General features: G+C 44.8%; 1 protein-coding gene across 2 annotated transcripts in view; it reads left to right on the top strand.

The window, feature by feature from the left end:
* rsh (Rap GTPase activating protein radish) overlaps positions 1-22,073 on the top strand; it is a 204,137-nt gene that overhangs the window by 10,900 nt on the left and 171,164 nt on the right. The window contains exons 2-3 of one of the 2 annotated variants that reach the window (XM_084605637.1): positions 8,442-8,804; positions 13,383-13,693. In XM_084605637.1, coding sequence (XP_084461763.1) covers positions 8,442-8,804; positions 13,383-13,693 — 674 coding nt within the window. The remainder of the gene's footprint in view (positions 1-8,441; positions 8,805-13,382; positions 13,694-22,073) is intronic. The other variant, XM_084605636.1, reaches the window with a different exon arrangement.

Genomic DNA, 22,073 nt, shown 5'->3' with positions numbered 1-22,073 from the left:
GTGGCGTACGCGCGTATTTCTAGTAAGGTTCTCAGAAGAAGAATGCTGTCCATAAGAATGACGATCCCTCTATCCCTTTCCCTTGTCTCCTCGTATACTCTGACCGGCTAGTTATGTGCACTGCTGAAAGAGATTTCATAGCACTCCACAGACCCCGAAGGCTTTATACATTGAGGCACTGCGACATTGGAAAGAAATGTCTTTTTGCTTTGTTAGTTTTCGGCAATAGTTTTGCCGCAGCCTTACGTGTTATGTTTTCCGTCAGTCGTGTTTCGGAAATACTACCATATGCATTGCCTGATTGTACCACTCGCAAATATCTGTCACATCACTCGAGCGCAAAGAGCATGCGCGCCGGGTGAAACAAGAAGTGGAACAAAAAGTGCGGCCAAAGTTCTTAACTGGTTTCGCTCCAGAGAAACAAGCCTGCCTGGCTCTGTCGGCTACTTCCACAGCACTGCATGGAAAAGATGAGGCATTATTGTCTGCTCTAAGAATACGTCTGGTCCGGCATGCGGTTCTTCGGTTGGAGGCCAGGGTTCTTTCTCTCGCTGAAGTCGTAAGAAATAGCCAGCTGCTCTTCCGTGCCCATTCTTACTGCCCATCTCCTCTTGGTAATTATTGCACCTCGTTCTTTGAGAAGCTATTCATTCTCGTCCCTTTAATCGCTCCTGCATCACTGTAGAGGACGTGGGAATGTTTTGTTTCGGTATGGTAGCTGAATGCTATTCGAAGGTGGACATATATATAAAAAATGGATGTGTTGCACATAAAAGGAAACGAGGATGTACTTAGTGCAAAGGTAGATGCAAGTAATGCGTCTTAACATTTGGTTGGTTTTCTCTGTATCAGAAGATCCGTCTATGAAATACTCCTATTTTTCTGGGCAGGTTAGCATTACCCATTATGAGCTGGCCAATTTTGAAGCGAAAAGCTTCACTAGGCTAGTCAACTCCAAGTCTCGAGTGCGCTCCGTCGTAAGAAACACATGTAAAGCCCCGCTTTAACCAAGCTGTATGAACGTGCCTTAGTGGCCTATAGGGGTAACGTGAATGCAATGGTCCTGGCATGCTGAGTTTGACATAACCGTCCCATGTGAAACGAAAAACCCAAGTTGGCAGCTCCTGCAAAGAGAACACGCTCATGGACACGGACACGGCACACAGCGACGAGCGGTTAGACCTGGCGTAGTATTGCTTTCGCAATAAAAGCCACAGCAGCGCATGCGTAAACCACGTGACCTCACAGGAGAGGCGCATGTGGTCGGAGGCGCCGCTCAACCGCCGCCGCGACTACGCCGGTTGACCTTTAGTTGGTGCCGCGCGCTTTCATCAGGCTGTGCTTATGTCTATACAAAAGTGTAACCGTGATAATGAAGTAGAATCGGAATAAAGTTTAATCTTATGTGATGTACGGCTGTAATGAATGTTTCACCGGGGTGATAAGCTATGGAATGTCTATAAGGTGCAACAGTGAACTACAGGGTAAGCCACAACTACGCCAAGGAACCACAAGCTAAGCCATGGCATCGCCGAGCTAAGCCACCACCAATTTTTTGGTTGCCAGTTGTCCTACACATTTCCATGCCGTTGATTGAAGTAAATATAAATGCTGTGGAAGCTGTTGCAATGAATATGCCCTCATAGGGCCCACATAGTTTTCAGAGTAGACTTTGCGGGGCGCCATATTCATAATTGTTTCTCATATGGTATAAAAAGACTCGAGTAAGCACAAGAAAGCTCCGAATCAGGAGAATGTGCTGAGATTCATGACTTCATTAGTATTTGTCAGCTCTTCTTATCAATATTTTTTGCGCTGTGTAGTTGAAGCTCCTATAGAAAACTATTGCTTATTAATTACCTCTTATGTATTTGATAACCGTTTAAACGTTTGAGAATTACTAGGTGCGAAATAAACGTGAGTTTTCTCACCGGACCCGTTCTTTCACTATGATATGCTAAACAAAAAGTTAAAAATGGAGAGTGTTGCAAATAGTACAGCGGAATAACACAGCAGATCTGCTAATAACAGTTTTTATCCATGCAACAAATTGATATGGGCGCACCAAAGCTACAAATCGGCTTGTAGGGTGTCGCCCGGGAGGAGCGACAATCCATGTGTAAAGTATACTTATTAGGGAACGAAAGAAAACAAAAGAAAGAAGAGGAAAAAAACATGTGTACAGAGACACTAATGCTTGAACACTAATATATATAATTCATAACCAGTAAAGTGAGTGTATCGATACTGTGAAGGAAAATGAAAACTGAAAAACGCAGTACGCTTTGTGGAGAGCGGAAACATAAAAAATAAAAACATTTTAAAGCTCTTCCTGTTGCAATTGTTCTAGCAGTAATACGGTATGCTTTAGCTCGGTGCGAAAGGCCAAAGAGAATATATATCCTGTTTGAGTATATATTCTAATCAATGCCTAAATGCTCAATAAAGCCTTTGTTTCAAGGTAGTGTCGTGTGCAGCGTGCGACAAACAGGAGGCGGTTAGCTATCTTGTTGTGCAAGATTACTTCGAGGAAAATAAAGATGTGCACAGATTAATATTAAATAATTGTATTACTGCTACAGTTGACCCTAAACCTATTTATTTTGGCGAAAAATTTTACAATCTGCATACCCATGTTTTTATTTTTGTAAACATAGAAAGAGGGACAGATATAAACGTATTTCAGTAGCGTGCTGCAGAAAGACGGTGTTCGCCTGAATTAACTTGTAATTCTACATTCTGCTTCCTTCAGCAGTTAGGTTAGCTTGCTGTTGCAGAATATTATTTAAATTATTTTAAGCTCTATAACTTTTCGGCTTCCGACGTGCTTTTATTGTGGCTATTGTGTCTTTTATGTCTCAGACTGCATTTTCTAGGCATCTGAAACAATTTCACGCATTGTTGCCACATCAATCTGATCCTCAGTCATAGTGCGGCAGGAGTGGAGACTGGCGATGCAGATGCGATTGTATTGATTTTGGTTTCAGCGATAATTATACAGGACCTAATAAAGATCTTTATAAGCGTCTGTATAATTTCACTAGAAAAAAAAGATGCACTTGATTTCGAAATACTAACTAATCCATTCTTTAACTACTGCAGATGCGTTTTTTAGATATTCGTTTCAATCGGTCCTCTCTAATTTGTATATGTAGAGCATTGTGAGCTTAACACACAGAGAATTAACAAAAGAACCCGCTGAGCAGCTGCTCTCGGGCAAATTTTGATCATCTCTATTAGAAACAACATCGTGTCATGCATGCGTCGCGGCTGCAGGAGATAAACATTCATGCTGAGACTTGCGCGATGAGCCAAAAAATGCTAGCGGCTTGAATGTAATGCGTCTAAATCTGAAGCATTTGAGTCAAAGTGAACTCGGTAGCTGTTATTTGAAGCTCTGCCGCTATCCACAAAGCGACCAGCTAGATTCGAAAAAAAAAAAAAAAAGCTGCTGGTGTTTTTATTTGCCGTCCAAGCGGGTAAGCCCTTGTTGCTAGAAATATTTTCGTCCTCTCAAGGCGTTCCTTGGCGTTGAAAGTACATTGTGAACAACGCGGGTGATTTGTAGCTGTCGGCCAGTCCAGTACGCTATATATACGTTTTTCGTTATGAAAAGAAACGAATTGCTTCAATCCCACGTAGTGAGATTTGAAAAGATAATGAAACAAAAACAGGCTGTCTAGGTTCTGCTAGTGCAGGCTGGTGGAAGCAATTCAGGAGAAGCGCATTTTTAAGCCATAATTCCTTTTTGTGATGCAATCTTTTGGCATGTCGTAGATTCCGCGGTAATAAACGGTATTTCCTCAGACCTCCTCTTGGTAGGCTCAGAGTTGTTTGATATTGAATGTTTTGTTATTGTCAAAATATTACGATTCGTAGTCGGATTTTCTTTTATGGCAGGCTTAAATACTGAATGCGAACGAAGGACAAAGATTAAAAGAAACATTTTGCTTTTTATAATAAGAATGGAACAATGCCTTCAATAATTCCTAACATTATCTTCAACTATTCCATACTTGCTTCTCGATTGGAATATTTGTACAATAAAGCTGTATTTGATTTTTCCGATCCAACTATCCATAATAACGTAAGTATGTTTTTTTTTTGTTTTAGTTTCTGTCTGAATAATAAACTCAATGCTCCTAGTCTGCAGCCTGCTTGTTAATATTTTTACATGCACGTGGTGGCAAGCAATGTAACACGGTGAGATAATAGAAACATGATGACGCGATGACTGGTAAGATGTAGTCCATTCCTGAACGCTCCGCCCTGCGCCAGAGCCCGCTTCGTCGTCTTCGTATTCGTCGCAGTATTGACCTCGAGAGCTGGCTTCACCACATACACTTAGGATACCTATTTTGTAAGGTTGTTGTACGGGACTAGCTGATACACCGGTGCTTTTCGCCGCACGTTTCATATAGTTTGCGCTGAAGCCTAGTAGCGTGTAAAATCAAAAACTGGAGTTTACTAACCATTAAATGACCTTTGAAGGCAACTATTTAAAATCTGATAACGACAAAAAGAGAGCGGATAGCTTTGGAGACGGCAGTTCGATGAAATAGTAAGTGCTATTCCGGCACCACTTTATTTGCGGTTAAAGATTGTCTAACATAATTCATGGGCAGTCTGAGCACTTACCTGAACATCAACTGATACCTACCGGTACTTACAGTATTGATTTAATTTCCTTTTCTAAGCAACATAAATCATCTAGATTATTTAGTTAGGGGCCACATTCATAAACGGTGTACATACGATGACAGCTTCACTTGCTACATAACGAAACCAGAGTGTTCCAATTGAATATTTTGTCGTCATCGAATATGTAATCATCATCATCATCATAATCCGGATTATACCCACTGCATGACAAAATCCTCTCCCATACCCTTCTAATTAACCAGATTATGTGCTAGCTGCATTCACTTGATCCCTCCTAACTTCTCAACCATAACTTCGCATCTAATAATGTTTTGCCGCCCCCCTGCTACACTTTCATCCCTTTGTAAACTAATTTGTTACACTTAGTGACTATTGGTTATCTTCCCTTCGCATCGCATGTCCTTCCCATGTTCATTTCTTCTTGATTTGGACTAGAATGTCGTTCACTCGAGATTGTTCTTGGACCCACTTAGCACGCTCCCTGTCTCTTAACACTAGACACTGTTATCCGTTCCATAGATCTGTGTGTTGTCCTCAACTTGAGTAGAACCATTTTCCTTAGCCTTCACGCTTCAGCCCAATAGGCGACTACCGGTAAGATGCAAGGTGCGAATATGCGGTGCGCGGTGAAAAGGGAATTTGCAAGTCTCTGCTTTTACCGCCAGATATTACTCATCCAAATATTGTGATAGCCGTTAGAGCCTTGAATTTCTCACAAATTCCGAACACTTTGACACTGTCTTTAATAACGAACACGGAACGGTAGTTGGCAAGCTGAATTTTGTCTGGGCGACAACAATGCGACAATCAGCCCAAATCTAAGATAATTTTATCCTATGGAACAAGCTAATCAACAAGTTAATTGCTCACGAGTTTTTTTTGCGTCTTTTATTCTTGACACATCCGCTATTTAGGCGTTGGCGTTTTTCTGAGACTAATTTTCTCACATAGCGGCTTCCACACGTCTTCAGTTTACTCTGCTCTATCAAATGACAAGTGGTAGGCATACTCTGCAGAAGCGAAGAGTGTTGTGGTGCAGACATAAGAATGACTGAATTGGTTTCTTGATCAAAATAAAGATATACGCTGAATATATAGCTGGATGCATTAGTTGCAGTTGAAGGTGCTAAATTCGAAACTCAAATGCATATTTTTGTTTTAATTCTCTGAGCACTATACAGGTCTGCGGTCATATCCCTACTCTGTCAAAAGCTGACGGAGATCATTACTTCATTGCTTCACGATCTTCCAAAAAGTCACGCATGCTAAGTTACGTTTGCAGCACGCACTAGATATTCAAGATCTGGTGCCCTAAACTTGCACGAGTGTGCTGAAGAACTGAAAGCTTCGAGGTAGGATGTGTCAGGTCTGAATTCAAAACCTTTGAAATTTCTTTAAAGCGAGTACTTTCGAGCAGCCCTACCAATGCGTCGCTGGAATTGAAAATTATTCAGCGATGGGCAATCGAAGATGCCATAATTTCGGAGAAAGAGGTCGTAAAATTGTGATAGAGAACGCTGCTCATTTCCTAGTTTTCTTTGTATGCTTTACATTTAGGAGGGTATACTGGTATGAAAATTTTACATTGCGTCATTTTGGAACACGTGTGGGCATTGCGAACCGTAGGGACAGCGAACTCCAACACCGCCTAAGAGGCTGCAGCCTCCTAGCACGTAATCCTTCTTTCATTATTGGTGGATTTGCTGTGTTTGCAAAACTAAAAACAAACCTTCATCGGGATTGCACGGACATAAAGGAAAAACACGCGTCGTGTAGACCACAAGTACTTCCACGTTTTGTTTCGCTTTCTCCTTTCCATCTTTCTGTTTTTAATCGAGCTCTTCCTTCGCCGTACTGCCGCTTTCATATCGTCTCGTGTTTCACGCGAGTCGTAAAAGAGTTGCCGCGTTCCGTGCAGCTCCAGCGGTGAGCGAGCGCTGGGATCCCTTTATGGTTTCCTGCCGATCTTTCAACGTCACCAGTCCCGCTGTGCATTGATCCTCAAAGCTCTCATCGCAGGCGCTGCTCTCGAAAGAGCCGCCATCACCGAGCACTGCCGCGGCTTTTATGAACCCCCATGACTGTTACTTTCATTCAGGGCTGCTTTCTCGTCGTCGCGACGCCGAATGCGATTATTTACGGGTGGGCTCTTAGCGCTTGGACTCCACAAGAGACGTTACGAAAAGGGAAAGGGATCAGTTCGCTAACATTCTTACCGGAACATCCAAGAGAAGGACACGAGGAAAGTAAGGTAGTACGCCCGAGGTGTGTTTGTATCGTTATAAAACAAAGGAATCGCGCGAACATTCAATCCCATGGCCGCCATTCGGGATTGCTATCCCTTACGAGCGTTGGGTTCTGTCCCTGTGCGGGAGATCAGTGTGTAAAGCGCATTATATTCGGGCATTGCAGCTCCCTCAACGCAGTAACGTCAACAGCCTAGACTAAATGAATATACTTCATGTGGCAAATTGGTATGTCGTTGTAGCCTTGTTAATCTGCTTAAATAAAGACCGAATAGAGCAATGAATTGTTTTCTATTTAATATTATTGATCAGCAAGGCTAGTTAAGCGGAGGAACTTTCCAGTACTCAGTGCATGAGCATTAGTCTTTATTGTGTCCTTTTATGGTGCGAAGACGTCAATAACCAATCGATTAAAAACAAATATTTACAACAAATGCATTATGTATTCAGTTTCAATCGTTATGCTTCGATGTATACTGTCTTCGGCTTGTCATAATATGGGTAAAAGACATCGATAATCAGTCGATTAAGAACAAATATTTACAACAAATGCACTATATATTTAGTTCCAATCGTTATGCTTCAATGTATGGGGTCTTCGGTTGGTTCGGTAAGACGCTTTTATTGCTCATAAAGAGAGAACTTTCAAAAAGGTATGCGAACGCCGTTAAATAATGTTAACTACTAAAGCGTAGGTAATGAAGTTCGTGTTTTAAGTTTCAATAATATATAATGAGGAGTGAACTAGCACAGTCATCGATGATTAAAATATACTAGCGCGAGTACGTGGCGTGAAGTATGTAGCCTTTGAGCCGTGGTTAAGCTCATATTAACTTACCCCTCAAGTGCTGCCTTGTTTGTGAGATGCTACATTCGAATTGCTCAAACGTTCACACCCATTTTTCAAAGCCATCACTGAGAACATGCTTTCTGGCACACTGTCACACACACTGCATGCAGCATACACCGCGCACTTGGGCTATGCTATTTCCGTAGACTGTATTCGTGTACGACTGCACGTTTTGCAACTGTTCTGCAAGTACACTTTCTTCTTCTGATGAAAAAAACAAAGCCAAGTGTTTTAGAGCGACCGCTCTACTCCTCCAGGTAAAAACTCTGGTACCACTCGGTGCCGTGCGGGTTACCTTGAATCAGAGCCAAGGTCACGCTGGAACTTAGTCGGTCTAGCGCCAAGTCTCGCCCGCTGTGTTATGATATGTTAGGCTGGTGCATGACCACAAGACTACGGGGCCACTTGACCCTGACTAATACCCATTTGACTTTTGATCTTGAAAGGTAATCGCTTCCCAACATGTTCAGAGATTGCATGATAGACGCGAGATGACATCAGTTGAACATGTGGTATTCGTAAAACCAAGCAAAACAGACCTGTCGCTCAACAAACTTGGTTTAACCGCCTTCAAGTACTGTTAATGTTTTTTTCTCCCGTCGTGCCTTGTCTCTGATTGATTAACTCCTTTTCTCGAAGCTGTCGATTATTTTAAGTGCACGCTCTTGTCTTTTGGCTCCGAGCAGGACAAAGGATGTCGGAGCCGACGGCCCAGTCAACCCGTGGTGACTCCGCAGCGGCGGCGCAGCAGCGCCGCCACAACCACGGGTGGCCCGCTGCCCGAGTGGGAAGGCGGAGGAGACACCTTCCACGAGGACTGCCTGGTGTGCGAGACGTGCGGCCTGCGGCTGGCAGGCTCCAGCTGGCAGGCGGCGCATCGCTTCCAGAACAAGATCTACTGCGGCCTGCACTACGCCGACGTGACGGGCCTATCGAGCGGCGAGGAGTTCCTCGCCAAGCTGCGCGAGTACAAGCGCCAGTCTCTGGGCTGCGCCGAAGCCCGCCGCAAGAGCTCCACCACGCTCACGTTCCCCGTGCCGGTGCAGGTGCGTCAGGGCAGTTCCTCCGGCTCGAGTCTGCATCCGCTCCATTTAACCGCTCTTTGTCTGCTGCACACACTGCGCTGATCCCAAGGCGTCGATTTGTTTTTTGTTTTGTTTTTGTCTTTCTTTAAGTTATGAAGACCTGTCTGTTACGTGGAAGAATTAAGACCTGTTGGGTCCTGAAAGCCTGAGTATAGGTGCGCACCGAACTGTGTGGTTCTTATAATGAGACAGTTGGAATCTCAGTTGGGGCCGCTAATTAATTTCATCACTTGCTGCTCTCCGCCTGCTGCTGCTCTTAAGGATGTAGAAGGCTTATTCAGGACGAATTATGAAATTGTATCTGAAGGATGGGAAGTGCACAGTGCTCCCTCTGTTTTAGATGGCCACCCGAACCGCAAATGAGGAACGAATGAAGGATGGAATAAAATAAGGAAATGAGAAGGAGTCCTCGTATTAAAGGGCTGCAAATCATTCCGACGAACTGGGGATATTTAGTGGGCATTTACATGGTACACATTACACGGTCCCCTTTAAGTTTCACCGCCATAAACTTGGTTTGATTCGATTTTGTTTCAGAAAGCGACTCAGTCTATGAGAGATGCCGTGGTGGAATGCTGCAGATTGTTCGACCACATGGGATGTGTTTTAACGTTCACTGATATTGCACAGTATAGCGGCGCCTTGCTTTTCGCCTTCACGGCTGTTGTCTGCTACAAATTGTGCAGTTTCACTGTCGTTAAGAACAAGCATGGGCTCAGCTAATCTGCTTTTCAAGGTTTTAAAACGAGGCGTGCATACGGGCACTGCTTATATTGATGTCCTTAGATGCATTGAGAATAATTAATTATTCAACTAAATACTGAAGGATTACGACCGGGTTTATATTATTGTACCAATGTATGATTTTTCCATGCACAAATTAACATAATATCATGCCTCGACCACAAAGAATACGAAGTTTTATTGAGCGACGCGATGGATCATTTCTAAGCTTGTAAGCTCGAATCACATGCAATGTCTATATTTACTGTTTGAACGCTTTTTATGCTGCAGCTATGTCTTGGAACAAAAAGGTGCATGTGCTCAACACGAGTGTACGTTTTTACGGCGCTGCGATACAATCTCTAAGAGAGGAAGCGAACCTACAACTTTGAAGACAGGTTATGTATTTAACTGGCAGAAGCCTTTCACCAATTATTTGCAACAATGATTATCTCTCTCAGGTCAGAAATATTGGGATAACGACAGAATATTTAATGCCACTGTAGATGGCATTATCGTCTTTTTGGATTATGTCGTGTTCAAACCGAACAATTTTTTTTGTTGTACTTTCCTTCGAGTCCTGCCTCACGCGAGCAAACAATCTAGAAATGCTACCTCGTGTCGGCATCGGTGCCAAACCAAGCACGTGGTGACACGGGGTCGGCCTCGGAGCGTGCTTCGTTTCTACGCAAGAAGGAGTGGCCGCACCACTCGCTCATTGGGATTGGTTCATTAATAAGCGAACGCGAGCTCTACGTAAGGTGTATGTTCCGGCCGCATCACGAGGGCCTGCATGGCTGGGTCTCCGGCGACAGAAACCGGGTTGCACTGCGAACCGGTGGTAAATGAGCGCATTCGTTATTTCGAGAGAGCTGCGTATATCACGGCTGCCACGAGCGGACCTTGCGCTCGTACTCAGGGGTAACGGCTTTCACGCACATGAGCAAAATGATGAAGTGCCCAATTTGCCTCCGCCCGTGTGAGCTTGTACAGCGCTGCATGCATTTACCCTTCCTTCTGTTTTCGTGTATGGAAGGGAGGATCTGCGTTTTCTGGCTAGGCATGTACACAGATTCAATCACCGCGAATATGTCACTGCTTTTGGTTGCGAGACTTGCGTGTCGTTAAGGTTCTTGAATGGTACAGCGGGCCAAGGATATCGACTGCCCTGACTTTACGGCGACCAAGAACAGCGCATTTTCATTTATGATCTCGTTGTTAAGGGTATTTTTTGCATTTCTGGCGCTTTAGATGTTAGGAATAAGCCTTCATGCGCAAACGAAAGATGCATAAAAAGAAGCAAAGGTATTACTTTCTGTGGCGTATGACGAGTCTATCAGAGGACACTCTCAGAAATAACTTCTGTAAAGAAGACAAAGAACAGAAAAACGCTGCGGCATCGCCATCACCATCGCTTGTCTCCGGCGCCCATCTCGCTCGCGCTGAAGCTGTGCCCTGCGGCTGGTAATTCGACCCTGCTGTGCCCGAAGTACTGCCAGTGCTAGACGTTCCAGCCAACCATTAAATCCACATTTCACTTGGTGGAGGTGCGGGGTACACATCACGACGAGTGATTTTGTTGAGGCGGCGATAATCAACACAAAATCGTATGGAGCCATCCTTCTTTTTAACTAGGACCACAGGAGACGACCATGGGCTACAGGATTCTCTAATTACTCCGCGTTGCAGCATGTCATCGACTTGTTGGGCAATAACACGGCGCTCAGTCGGGGACACCCGATACGGCCGCTGATGGAGAGGTGGATGAGCGCCAGTGTCGATGAGGTGGGAAACGGTCGTCGTGCGGCCCAAGGAAGATTGCGGAATGTCGAAGGAGGCGCGGAATTGGTGTAGAAGGTCAAGAAATTGCTCGCGGTGGCGCGGTTCTAGAGCGCTGTCCACGGAATGGTCAAAAAGGTCCCGCTGTAGCGGGACCTGTGCTGTGCCCTGCGGCTGGTAATTCGACCCTGCTGTGCCCGAAGTACTGCCAGTGCTAGACGTTCCAGCCAACCATTAAATCCACATTTCACTTCAACTATAGAGCTTTAAAAAAAGAGCTTCAGAAAAATAAATTCAGCCACGGGGTACATGTTGTACTGCAAAACTCTATTAATTGTAAAAAAAAAAAAAGTGTCTCTTTTTACCTTGTTTTGAAACAGTGCGCCGTTAGTGTCAATGGAGAGTTTGAACCTGCGGATAGGGCAGTGATGCGTTAAGTTTTGAAACAAAGAGAAACTAATATTTTAAGCCCTTTTTTAAGCACACAACCGAAATCGAGCGCACTCGGCCTTCAGGAAACTCGGAAATAGGATGTCTGCTGGCGAAATGTTGCAACGAGTATGGTACCTAATTCAAACGGTTTCCTTTGCTACATGTGCGACGTCATCCACTTTGTTTTCCTCTCTCTCTCTCTTAAAACATAACGCCAGCCTATTTGGCGAAGGCAGTCCTCTGCTTAGGACGAGCGGAATTGCAAAACATACGTACAGGGTCATCAACATCTAGCTATAACATGGTCACTGCTTTCAAAGCAACATTGCGTTCTGCGTTCGACACAGGTGGATATTGATGCAAAGCGATGCAATCACACAGGGACCCGGATGAGCTGTTTCACTTGGCCAGCCACTTAGCTTTATTGCATAGCCGGGTCCGACGCAATGACACCTTGAAATCAGTGACAACGTTATAGCTAGAAGTTGACGAGGCTGTACATGACGCAGCGCAATAGCACCTGCTCTTCGAAGCGGGCACCATTGCAGAATGACAGACCTCGGAGCTCATTATTGCATGGAGCTCACTAAGTAACAACACCAAAGAGGCGACAGCACAAAAAGGAAAATTGCATTTGGTCTCAGTGTGCTACTCTGCTTTTGTTGCGAGTGGTTGACACTGGCTTAGTTTCGTTGGTTAGATACTGATTCGCCTAAGACGCTTGTTAGTTGTGCAAGAAGGGGTTTTATTTACAGTCTGATGGTGTTCAAACCAACACACACACCCGGTTTCTGCCTCCTCGTTATTCACTAGCCCCGCAAAGCTGCCACTGCGTGAGTTTTGTCATAGCACTTGTTTTATTTTTGGAATAAAAAATATTATTGTTGATTAGCCTTATGTGCTAATGCTATATTTTTTGCGATAGTATTCTGGCCCAAATGCTTGATTGTGAGGGATTGATTTAATGTCTAGTTTTCATATTAAACGTTGGTAGCATTTTCTTGCGTTATATCTCTTTCTTTGTGCAAGGATGCGGGATCGAATCCCGGCCTCGGCGGCCGCTTTTCGATGGAGGCGAAAAGCAAGGCGCCCGTGTGCTGTGCGATATCAGTGCACGTAAAAACCCCAGGTGTTAGAAATTTGCGGAGTCCTAAACTACGGCGTCTCTCATAGCCTGAGTCGCTTTGGTAGGTTAAACCCGAGAAACCAAACCCAACCTTTCTTTGTGCTGTCGTCATTGCGCCGCTTTTCGGGGGCATCATAGTCGTTGCACGTCGCCAGTGGTTATGCTGTTCCCAGCGCTGGTATAGCAGCAGGAGAAAGCTTGCCGCACAATATTTTCTTCGTTTCTTTTTATCTCTGTCCATCCTAGCCTTACCATATTTTCTTCTTCACTACTTCCCATCAATATCTTATAACTGGACATTTCTGCTCCCTTATTTTTCATTCCTGACTGCTTTGATCGGTGACCGTGAACTGACTTCATGCGACAGCTCAGGGTGGGCCCTGCATAACTGGTCACTGCTTAAAAGGCAGCTTTGTCAAATTGGCTGAACACGAACTAAACAGAACAACAACCATATATGAAGTCGCTGCGTGTCGCAGGCGTGTCCGGGCACCCCTTGCGAGCAGTACCCGCACTGCATCAAGGCTGCTCCTGGCTACTGGATCGAGTGCGCGGGCCCGCGGAAGGAAGTCGACGCACTGCCGGATCCCACGGACAGCAACGGCACCGCAGACTGCGGTCTGCCGCCCAATGTGTCGGGAGGCTTGGAGCTGGTCTCCCGCGACGAAGACACCTACGAGAGGCACTTCTACGGGAAGGAGCACTGGAACTACTTCACCAACGACGAGGCCTTGGGGCCCGTCATCATGAGCCTCAGACAGGAGAACATCAACAACAGGGACCAGTTCAGGTGCGTTAGCTCAAATCATGTGCGACTAGTTCGCACCCGTTCTTAACCTTCCCTGGCTTCTTGTTTACATACTCGGCGTGGTACCGTCGCCGACTGCCATGAATAGCTTCTTGTGAAGGCTGATAGTTTACTCGGAGCTGACCTCAGTCAAAGCCGTTCAAGTATATTGAAAACGGTATTGAAAATTAAATTTACTTTCACTTCCGCGCATAATATTTCACACCACAATCGGCTCAAAACCAGCTTTGATACTGCGTTAACGAATATTTCAGATTCCCAATGCGCTACTAAGACTGTATATACGCATGTTTCCCATGAAGATTCGGCCTCAGTTGCGGAAATGCTAGGTTTTAGGGGGCCTGTTGTGGTTGTGTGAAGGGGTACTGAATAGAAATAGCAAAGTAAACCAGACGGAGTGGCGTTTTGGGCGAGTTAGTTTGTCTTTCTATCTGTCCGTGTTTCTAGAGCTGTTTTAACATAATAAACCAGGTGGGTATAAATTACTGTTCTCGTTATCGCTACCAACGCTTTCTCTGCGCGGAAAGATGGCTGCGTTGCTGAAAAAATAGCAAATAAATTCCTAAATCATTCCGCGTTAAACGACTTGAAAAAATGAGTATAGTTACGTGATCTCTATTGCGCATTTGTTACGCTGCTTCCCTAGCAATACGGGGCGCTTTTTTTTTTTTTTCAAAGAGCGGAATCATGCGCGCGTTTGTTTTGTATCAGCGCATAAAAAATAGGAAAACAAAAACGTTTTAGCAATACGTTCCTGTTTTATCACAGCCATAGCTTGTACACATCAGTTGATTCTGAGGACAGAAGGAACTACAAAACTGCTTCACCGGCCGCCTTTACGCGTCTAGCCTTTCCTACATTTGTTGCGCGCAGCTTTGTTTTGAACGAGTTTGCATTCTTAGCCACAGTCATGTCCTGAAAACAGTCAATTAGAATCTTAATTTGTTAGGTAAACGCTAGTTAAGGTATGAATTAATGCTTCAAGTCCGGCCCCAGATCATTTTGCAGGCAGTCGACGAAGCCCAAGACTAAATTTCGTCAGAAAAACGAAAGAACGAAGGAACTCCACACAATGATTCAATGTTACAAGCGTTGAAGTGTGGGCTAGTTGTTGCTCATTGGAATAAACAGCGCGAAGGACAAGAACAAAGATGAGAAAACGCTGTGTTTGTGTCTTTCTCATCTTTGTCCTCGTTCTTCGCGCTTTTTATTCCAAAATCGATGTTAATCACTTGAGAAGAGAGATGGGCTTCCGCAATAAGTTATTGTTAACATGGTTGTCTATAGTTCGTGAATATTAAAGCAGCGTTTCCCACTGTCACACTTAATGCGGAGTTTATGATGGCTAAAACTATGTATTCCGCTTCTTATTTTGTGAGAAATGCATGCACCTTTATACTGACCTCATATTTTGGGAGCCTGGGTAGGGTACATGATGTATGTACATGTGGTTGAGGCTTTACTATGAGAAAAATACTGAAAGCATTTTACTCAATACCGTATTGAGCTCTTTGCGCCGAAAAGCCGTCGTCGTATCCTAGTTTCTAGAAACGTGTCGGCAAAAATACGCACGTGAATTACTGTCAAAATTGTAAGGCAGACGTTCGATTGTGCAGCGGCCAATGTGATGTCATGCCATTTCGATCCCCATTTTGTATCCATCTGCCAATAAATTTGGAGCCATGTTTGCGACAGGGATTCGAACCGGTGACATATGGACGGCTACATTGTAAGCGTAGGAGTCCACAGAGAAGTGAGACTAATACTGCGCCTTCTTTTACCTGAAAACGAAATTAATTGAGGAAGCTAAACACTGACGAATTTTGCTATTCTCTGAATGCAGAAAACTTACGGGTGAAAAGGCGGTGTTAATCTGTGTAAGGACGCTATCGCGTCTACTCTTAAAACGAAGTTTAATCTTCCTCCTAAATTTTGTTATATTTCTCTGCGTCGGACTGCAGTGATTCTAGCATATGAGACTGATGTGAGGTTGTAGACTATTTTTTTTTAATTCGGCTGCATTAAAGGGGCAGCTAAGGCGAAGGCTGTCCGAGTTGGAGTCGGCATTTGTGTGAAGCCTTTGTCCACTGACCATGGCAAGCGATTTTCAGGGTGTTTTCCTCGAAATTTTGGAAGAACATGAGAAAGGTAGAGGTCTTACTAAGATTGACTCCCCAATTATAGAAATTACGAAGAATGTCTCAGCACAAATGTATTAAAGGAGGGGTTACAAATAGATAGTGATTACAGAGTGAGAGAGAACTGCCTTCACATTTCCTTCGCTTGAATCGAATCGCTAGCTATTAAATATTTATTTATTAGTAGTACCCCAAATGCCCCTGGTTTCGGGTACTACATGAAATATGGTCGTAATGTTCAAGTGAAAAGTGAATCAATGACAGTCTTGAAGGGGGATGGGTCAGAGTTTAGCTCAGTGTTGATAGGCAAGTATCCCATTTCTGAACGGTTAACCACAATCTGTACAAAGAATGAACAAATATTGGCTGTAGTCCGTGCTGGGGCAGATAGATGCATTTAGGGTGGCTGGACTTGCTTGACTGTCGATTGCTGAATCATTCAGCGGCGCATGATAGAATTTTTTAAGAAGACACAGTTTGGATACGCAACTTATCTTTTCAAGTTTCTCTTTTCAAAGTTTCAAGGCTTCTTTGCGGTTCCTACTAGGTGAAAGAGACACACAGTGCAAGAAGGTGGCCTCCGACAAACGTCTGACGGCCTTAGACGCTGCTTTTTAAAGCCAAAATGTATCGGGCTCCTATTGGAGGGAAATGTCGAAGAAATCTAGAGAGGCGGTATTATTTTCCCTGCATTCTAAATACGGGTGCCGGTAAGAGTAGATAAAATATCCTCTAAGTCGCAACAAACGCGCATCGAAGGAGTGTCGATTTAGGCTAGTACATAAGAGGCAGCGGAAAGCAGACTCGAAGAGAAGGAAAATCAACTCAATGATGATGTGGCCATTAGAAGATTGGGTAGTCGCTGCTCTTTAACCTCCTATTTTGTAGCAATCCCGCAGATGACAGGGGCCATTCAAAGAGAGCCCATAGCGGCCCACACAATGCGCGCCCAGTGAGAGCGCTCTATACGGTGGAGAGGTGGTCGTCGTGTAGCTTCTGTTTCCACGAGCCCTTATCTCGAGCGCCGCGAGCAACAGTCTCCGATGGCCCGTATTTTAGACGCTCGCCGTGAACGGTTTATTGATCGGCCTCGATTCCCCGGCGACCAAGTGCTCTTTCTTTTTACTTCCTTTTCTCTTTCACATTCTCCTTCTCTCGCGTGACGGCGACATGTGCAATGTTTGAGGGGGTGGGCCATATGGGCACAGGGGCTGGGAGAGAAAACGAAAAAGAGGCGAAGCTGGAATAGTAATGAACCGGTCGCTAGGGGAAAGAAAAAAATCAGCAAGCTGAGCGACATTGATTAACCGATCTACTTTGTGGCCACTTCGTAATGGTAAACGCGCTCCTCCTATCGAATCAACGGCAGAAGATTCGAGGACGCATCGACCAGCTAGCATCGAGAGGGTGCGAGGGCGGGAAATGCTTAGGGCATCGCCATAAACACATGTGGCGTGAATAGACGCACCGATGAAGTGACGAACGCGTATCGACAAATGCGCGCGGAAAAAGCAGTTGCAATTTACATGCGTTTTGCAAGAGTGCTTGTACAAGCGGGGTGCCTTACTAATAAAAATTGGGTTTAAGAGACGTGATGAACAACTGCAGCACACAAAAAAAAACAGAGAGAGCTTGTGAGGCAGCCCAGGTGTTCAAAGAGGGAGAGATGGAAATCACACAAGGCGCGTTAACACAGTCGTCTGAACGTGGCTAGTAACAGCGACAACAAGCATCCTCGTTTTCAATTATTTAGTGGACCGTTTCACGCTATGGTTGGCATTGCCTTCAGGTGGATGTTGTCTCCTACCCATCCTTGTAAAAACTAGCCGGGATTTAACGTTGACTAAGCCAATTAAGTGGGGAAGAAATTTTGGCATGCTTTGGCATGATTTTCTTTGTGTAGAACAGCGCGAAAAACGACAGGGACGAAGGAAGACAAGACGAGCGCTGTTTATTCGCGCTGTTCTACACAATGGATTACCAACGTGCCCAAGCTTCTGTTTTAAATGATTTTCTTTCTGGTTGGGCATTAAGAGGCTGCCACAGAGTTTGGCAAAGTGTTTAACGTCTTTCGTACGCTTGGTTATGGAAAGAGGAAATGCGCAGTACCTGTCCAAATTCTCGCAGAACACCTACACTTACAATTATCTGCATAAAATTGGAGGTACAGATGTCTTTGCTTTGATTCTCTATCTCAAGATAGACTCTGACTTGGGTTGCAGATGGATGCTAAATAGGTGGCGAATTGGTTGGACGCCGCCCAGAACGCTGCAAAAAAAAAAACAAAAAAAAACGATTATTTCGTAACTTTGATACGAAATCAGGTAATATTTTTGGTATCGCTTCCTCTCGTGCCATCCTTGAGTCAAGTAAGAAGGCTGTCACCTTAAGTAACAAAGCAAAAGATCACCTCAGCCCGAACTATGTGTGACTGTGTTCAGTCATCTTGCCGCACTTTACGCACACGGCGCGAATAAGACCTTAGCGATAATGAAAGCAAAGCACCGGTAATGGTCGTAAAAGGAAAAAAAAAATATATGGTCGCAGTGGATAGGATGGAACACAAAAAGATAGGAGAGGGAAAGAAGAAAGAGGGAAAGAGCCGGCTGCCATTACTTGGAACGATAGAGCGAAAACGGGAGGTCAGCTGCAGCTGTTCCGCGTCAGGTGGTCGTTCTCTTCTCCGTTCCTCATCATCCATCAGCATCGGCGCTCGCAGAGTGCATCTCCTGCCGAGGCCGCTGTCAGACGCAGGAGGCGTCGCTCCTTGTCCACATAAGTGCATCACCCCGGGGTTCAGCCTCGCTACTCGAATACTTGCGAACAAGCCTTCTTTGTCTGCCTTCGTTCCTGGGAGACAGTGTGCATGTGTTCTGGGGAAAAGAATAATTGATATCGGCGTCTCCGGGTGCTATGCTGCGTACGTTTTTCGAGCTACAGAGTTCGTGGTTGCAGCAGCCAGGCGCTATCGCTGCGGAGTGCGGCGCCTAGCAGCGAGCGCGGTGTGCTAATTAAAGCGCCCCTCGTGCCAGGAGCGCCCGAGAACGGCTCCCAATCGATTCGTTTAGGGCCACGCTCTCTTTCTTGTACGCGCGCTTGGTTTCGCGGAACCCCTTCCGTTCCGGAGGCGATGGAAGAAGTGCGAGTCTAATTCCAGCCGCAGCCACCCGCTTAAATTGAGTTTCGGTGTCACCGCCGCCGCGGGCGTCAGGGCTCACTGCTTCGAATATTCGCCATCAGCTGCGATGCTTTTATACGTGCGCCTGGTTTGAACACACACCGAGATAAGCATGCACATGTTCTTGTATAAGTGCACACTTGCGAATGCACGCGTGTGTGAATGCACTGGGGATAAACGTGCGCAAGAAACTACGCGCAGTCATGAGCAAGATCGCCTGTCGATGCATTCAGACATAGGCACCTCAAATATGCTGGGCGCAACTGCATCGACACGCGTCTTCAGTGGAAAGCAACGTCCGACGGTTTCTCCCCTATTTCCTGTACCTCATCCGCGCTCCCATTACACGGGTCTTGACATGAACCTCCGACAGATACGGTGACAGGAAAGTGTGATTAACGAGCTTTGAAGTCCGCGCGTCTATTTTTACTTGTGTTTCGTTTTGAAAGTCTGGAGCGGCAGAAAAAAAAAGACAAGTAAAGAGGAATGCCATACAGCGGGTCGATGGCTTTGCTCGTGAGGTTACTTCAGCCGTGATAAGTATTATTTTTTTTTTTTTTTGCTACAAAGAAAGCGAAAATATCAAACCAAACTAACCGCTGGATGCAACGTCTCATATACAAAAGCCGCGTTGAGTGCAGCTATTCGAAGGATTTTCTTGTTCACCATAAGCTGCAGTGGAAGCGGAGTCGATAAGAAGGTGAAAACCTACAGAATAAAACGGCGGAAATTAGCTGAATTCATGTTGCATGTTAACAACTATTTGTTAGAGTATAAGTTTTTTTTTTTTTTCATGCCGAATTTTTTGTCGCATAAAAGATACTCAGTGCTCAAGGTGTACAGCATTTTTAACGATGACCGAAACAAGTGGTTGGTTTATGAGGTGTAACATCCCAAAACACTCCAGCTATGACTTACAGAGCAGTGGAACTTTCCGGATATTTCTAACATGCGGGTGATCTCTTAGTTTATGTCTCATTCGAAACTGAAAATCTCGTACAGAACAGTACGAAATGTCTCATGTCGTGTCTCTCCCTTTAGTTCTGTTCGAGGCTCGATTTTCAATTATGCTAAACCGAAGCCAACTATCCCAACTTTCTATTACATTTTCGCTTTGTGCTGAAAATTGCACTGTCTCAAATAAGCCCAAAATTAAGTTTTAAAAAAGTCCATTGTTTATGTTTTTGTGGGACTAGATGAAGCGAATATGAAGGCTAACCTAGGTGCCCGTGGTACTGACACACGTGTCCGAAGGCGCTACCTTGGCTCGCCATCCACAGCAAAGATCGGCATGCGTAGAAGTTTCACAATAATAAATTTAGTGATTGCAAGAGAAGAAAAAGACATATAATGGACCTAGCATCTCAGCACTATGCAGTACTTCCAGGGCGCCTGTAGCCATAGACCGAGACAGGGTAGATCTGGCCGATGCGCTGCCTGGAAACCTGCCAACTCATCGGCTCCCATTAGTGACCGACGACGCTCAGTGGTTATTCAGTTTGGCGTAACCGAGAGCAATTCCCGCACACCACAAAGTTGCTGCTCTGAAAACCTTGGTCGCTCTGCGTGGACACGACGCAAAGCACAAGCAGCGGTCTTCACGTCTGTTTCTTTGGAAATACCTTCTCGGTCGTGTCCAAAGCCATTGAGAGCGTTAATCAAGCCTGATATGCGACGGCAAACTGAGCATCCCGTTCCCCCCGACTGGCTTGAAATCTGCCTTATTGGAGGAGATTTAATCTGGCACAAGAGTTTGATTTACAAACTATTACTCATTTGGCGATTGTTTCAAAGCTTTGTTGTTTTGTTTCACTGTTGATTTGCAACTCAGACGTGAGCAGCATAAAAAGTACTGGACTGTTTTATTGGAGAAAGCTTGCCTTAAAGCTAGTATAAGTGACAGTGAGTATAAAGGACTTGAAACCGAATTGCCGAAGGATTGGGTGGCTTTTAAAAGTATGACAGCTAATACCAAAGAAATAAAATACTTCATTTTGATTCTTCTAACATTGATCCTTATCCCGGAGGTATGAAACAGCGATCTCTATCGCTAGTTTTTTTTTTTTTTTTCGTTTTCAGAAATTAAGTTCATGCCAAAGTTTGCGTTTCATAATAAGGGCTAAAAGAGGTTCCTGAAAAATATAAATGCAGTTTTCTGTTGAAAAAAATGCTCACAATCTACCTCAAGTGTATTACTATGCGTTGTTACTTTTCTTTTTTTATGCTGAACCCAAATTGAACTTTAACACGTTCTCTGGCTGATGGTACAAGTCTGTGCTCTCCCGTGCTTGAATTTAGTCGTACTTGTTAATGAAAGTTCTCAGAGCGCCCCTCAGGACAGGGTCAAAAGCGTAACTGATTCGGATAAGTGCAGCTGCTCAAACCAAAAACGTACTGAGCTGTATGACGATACAGCATAAGCACTACAAGCGCTTGTATCAGAGTACAAAGGGCACACTTTGCCATTGTGCAATAACAACCTACGGCTGAAAACATAATGCAATTTGTGTTTCAAATGTGACAAAATTCATATGTATAGTTCGTCGTGACTTTTATAGCTCCATATTCATTTTGTGACCGCATCCTAGTTGTCAGGTGCCCCCTTCTAACGCGATCAATCGTTCATTACTTGTCCTGTGCGTAATATCCTTGATAATTAGGTGAACAAAAAGTATCAATTATAACGAAATTCAAAGTTTAGCAGCAAAACCTGCGCCTAATATTTTCTTCATTGACCCCTCCCACTCTCCAAAACACAGCGCGCTAAGCAGCTCTTTGTCTCGTTTACCTGTATAGTCTTGAACGTATGATCGGTGTTCAGCACCGCACCGCACCGCACCGCACCGCACCGCACCCCCCCCCCCCTTACACACACACAGACACACACCCCACCCTCTGAGGCCACGCGCATTATCTCCGTACCGACCGAAGAAGCAACTGACGGTTCGCCCCACGTTACCGAAAGTCACGTTCCCCGGAAGGCCGCTTACTGCATCGCGTTTGCGTGCTCAACCGTCAAACCGCGACTTCCATAGCTGAGCCCTTC

This window comes from Amblyomma maculatum, chromosome 6 (assembly GCF_055883805.1).
Source record: "Amblyomma maculatum isolate TAMU_Amacu chromosome 6, ASM5588380v1, whole genome shotgun sequence".
In the NCBI taxonomy this organism is placed as follows: domain Eukaryota; kingdom Metazoa; phylum Arthropoda; class Arachnida; order Ixodida; family Ixodidae; genus Amblyomma; species Amblyomma maculatum.
Note: the sequence above shows the minus strand (reverse complement) of the source record. Positions and strands in the feature narration are given on the sequence as shown.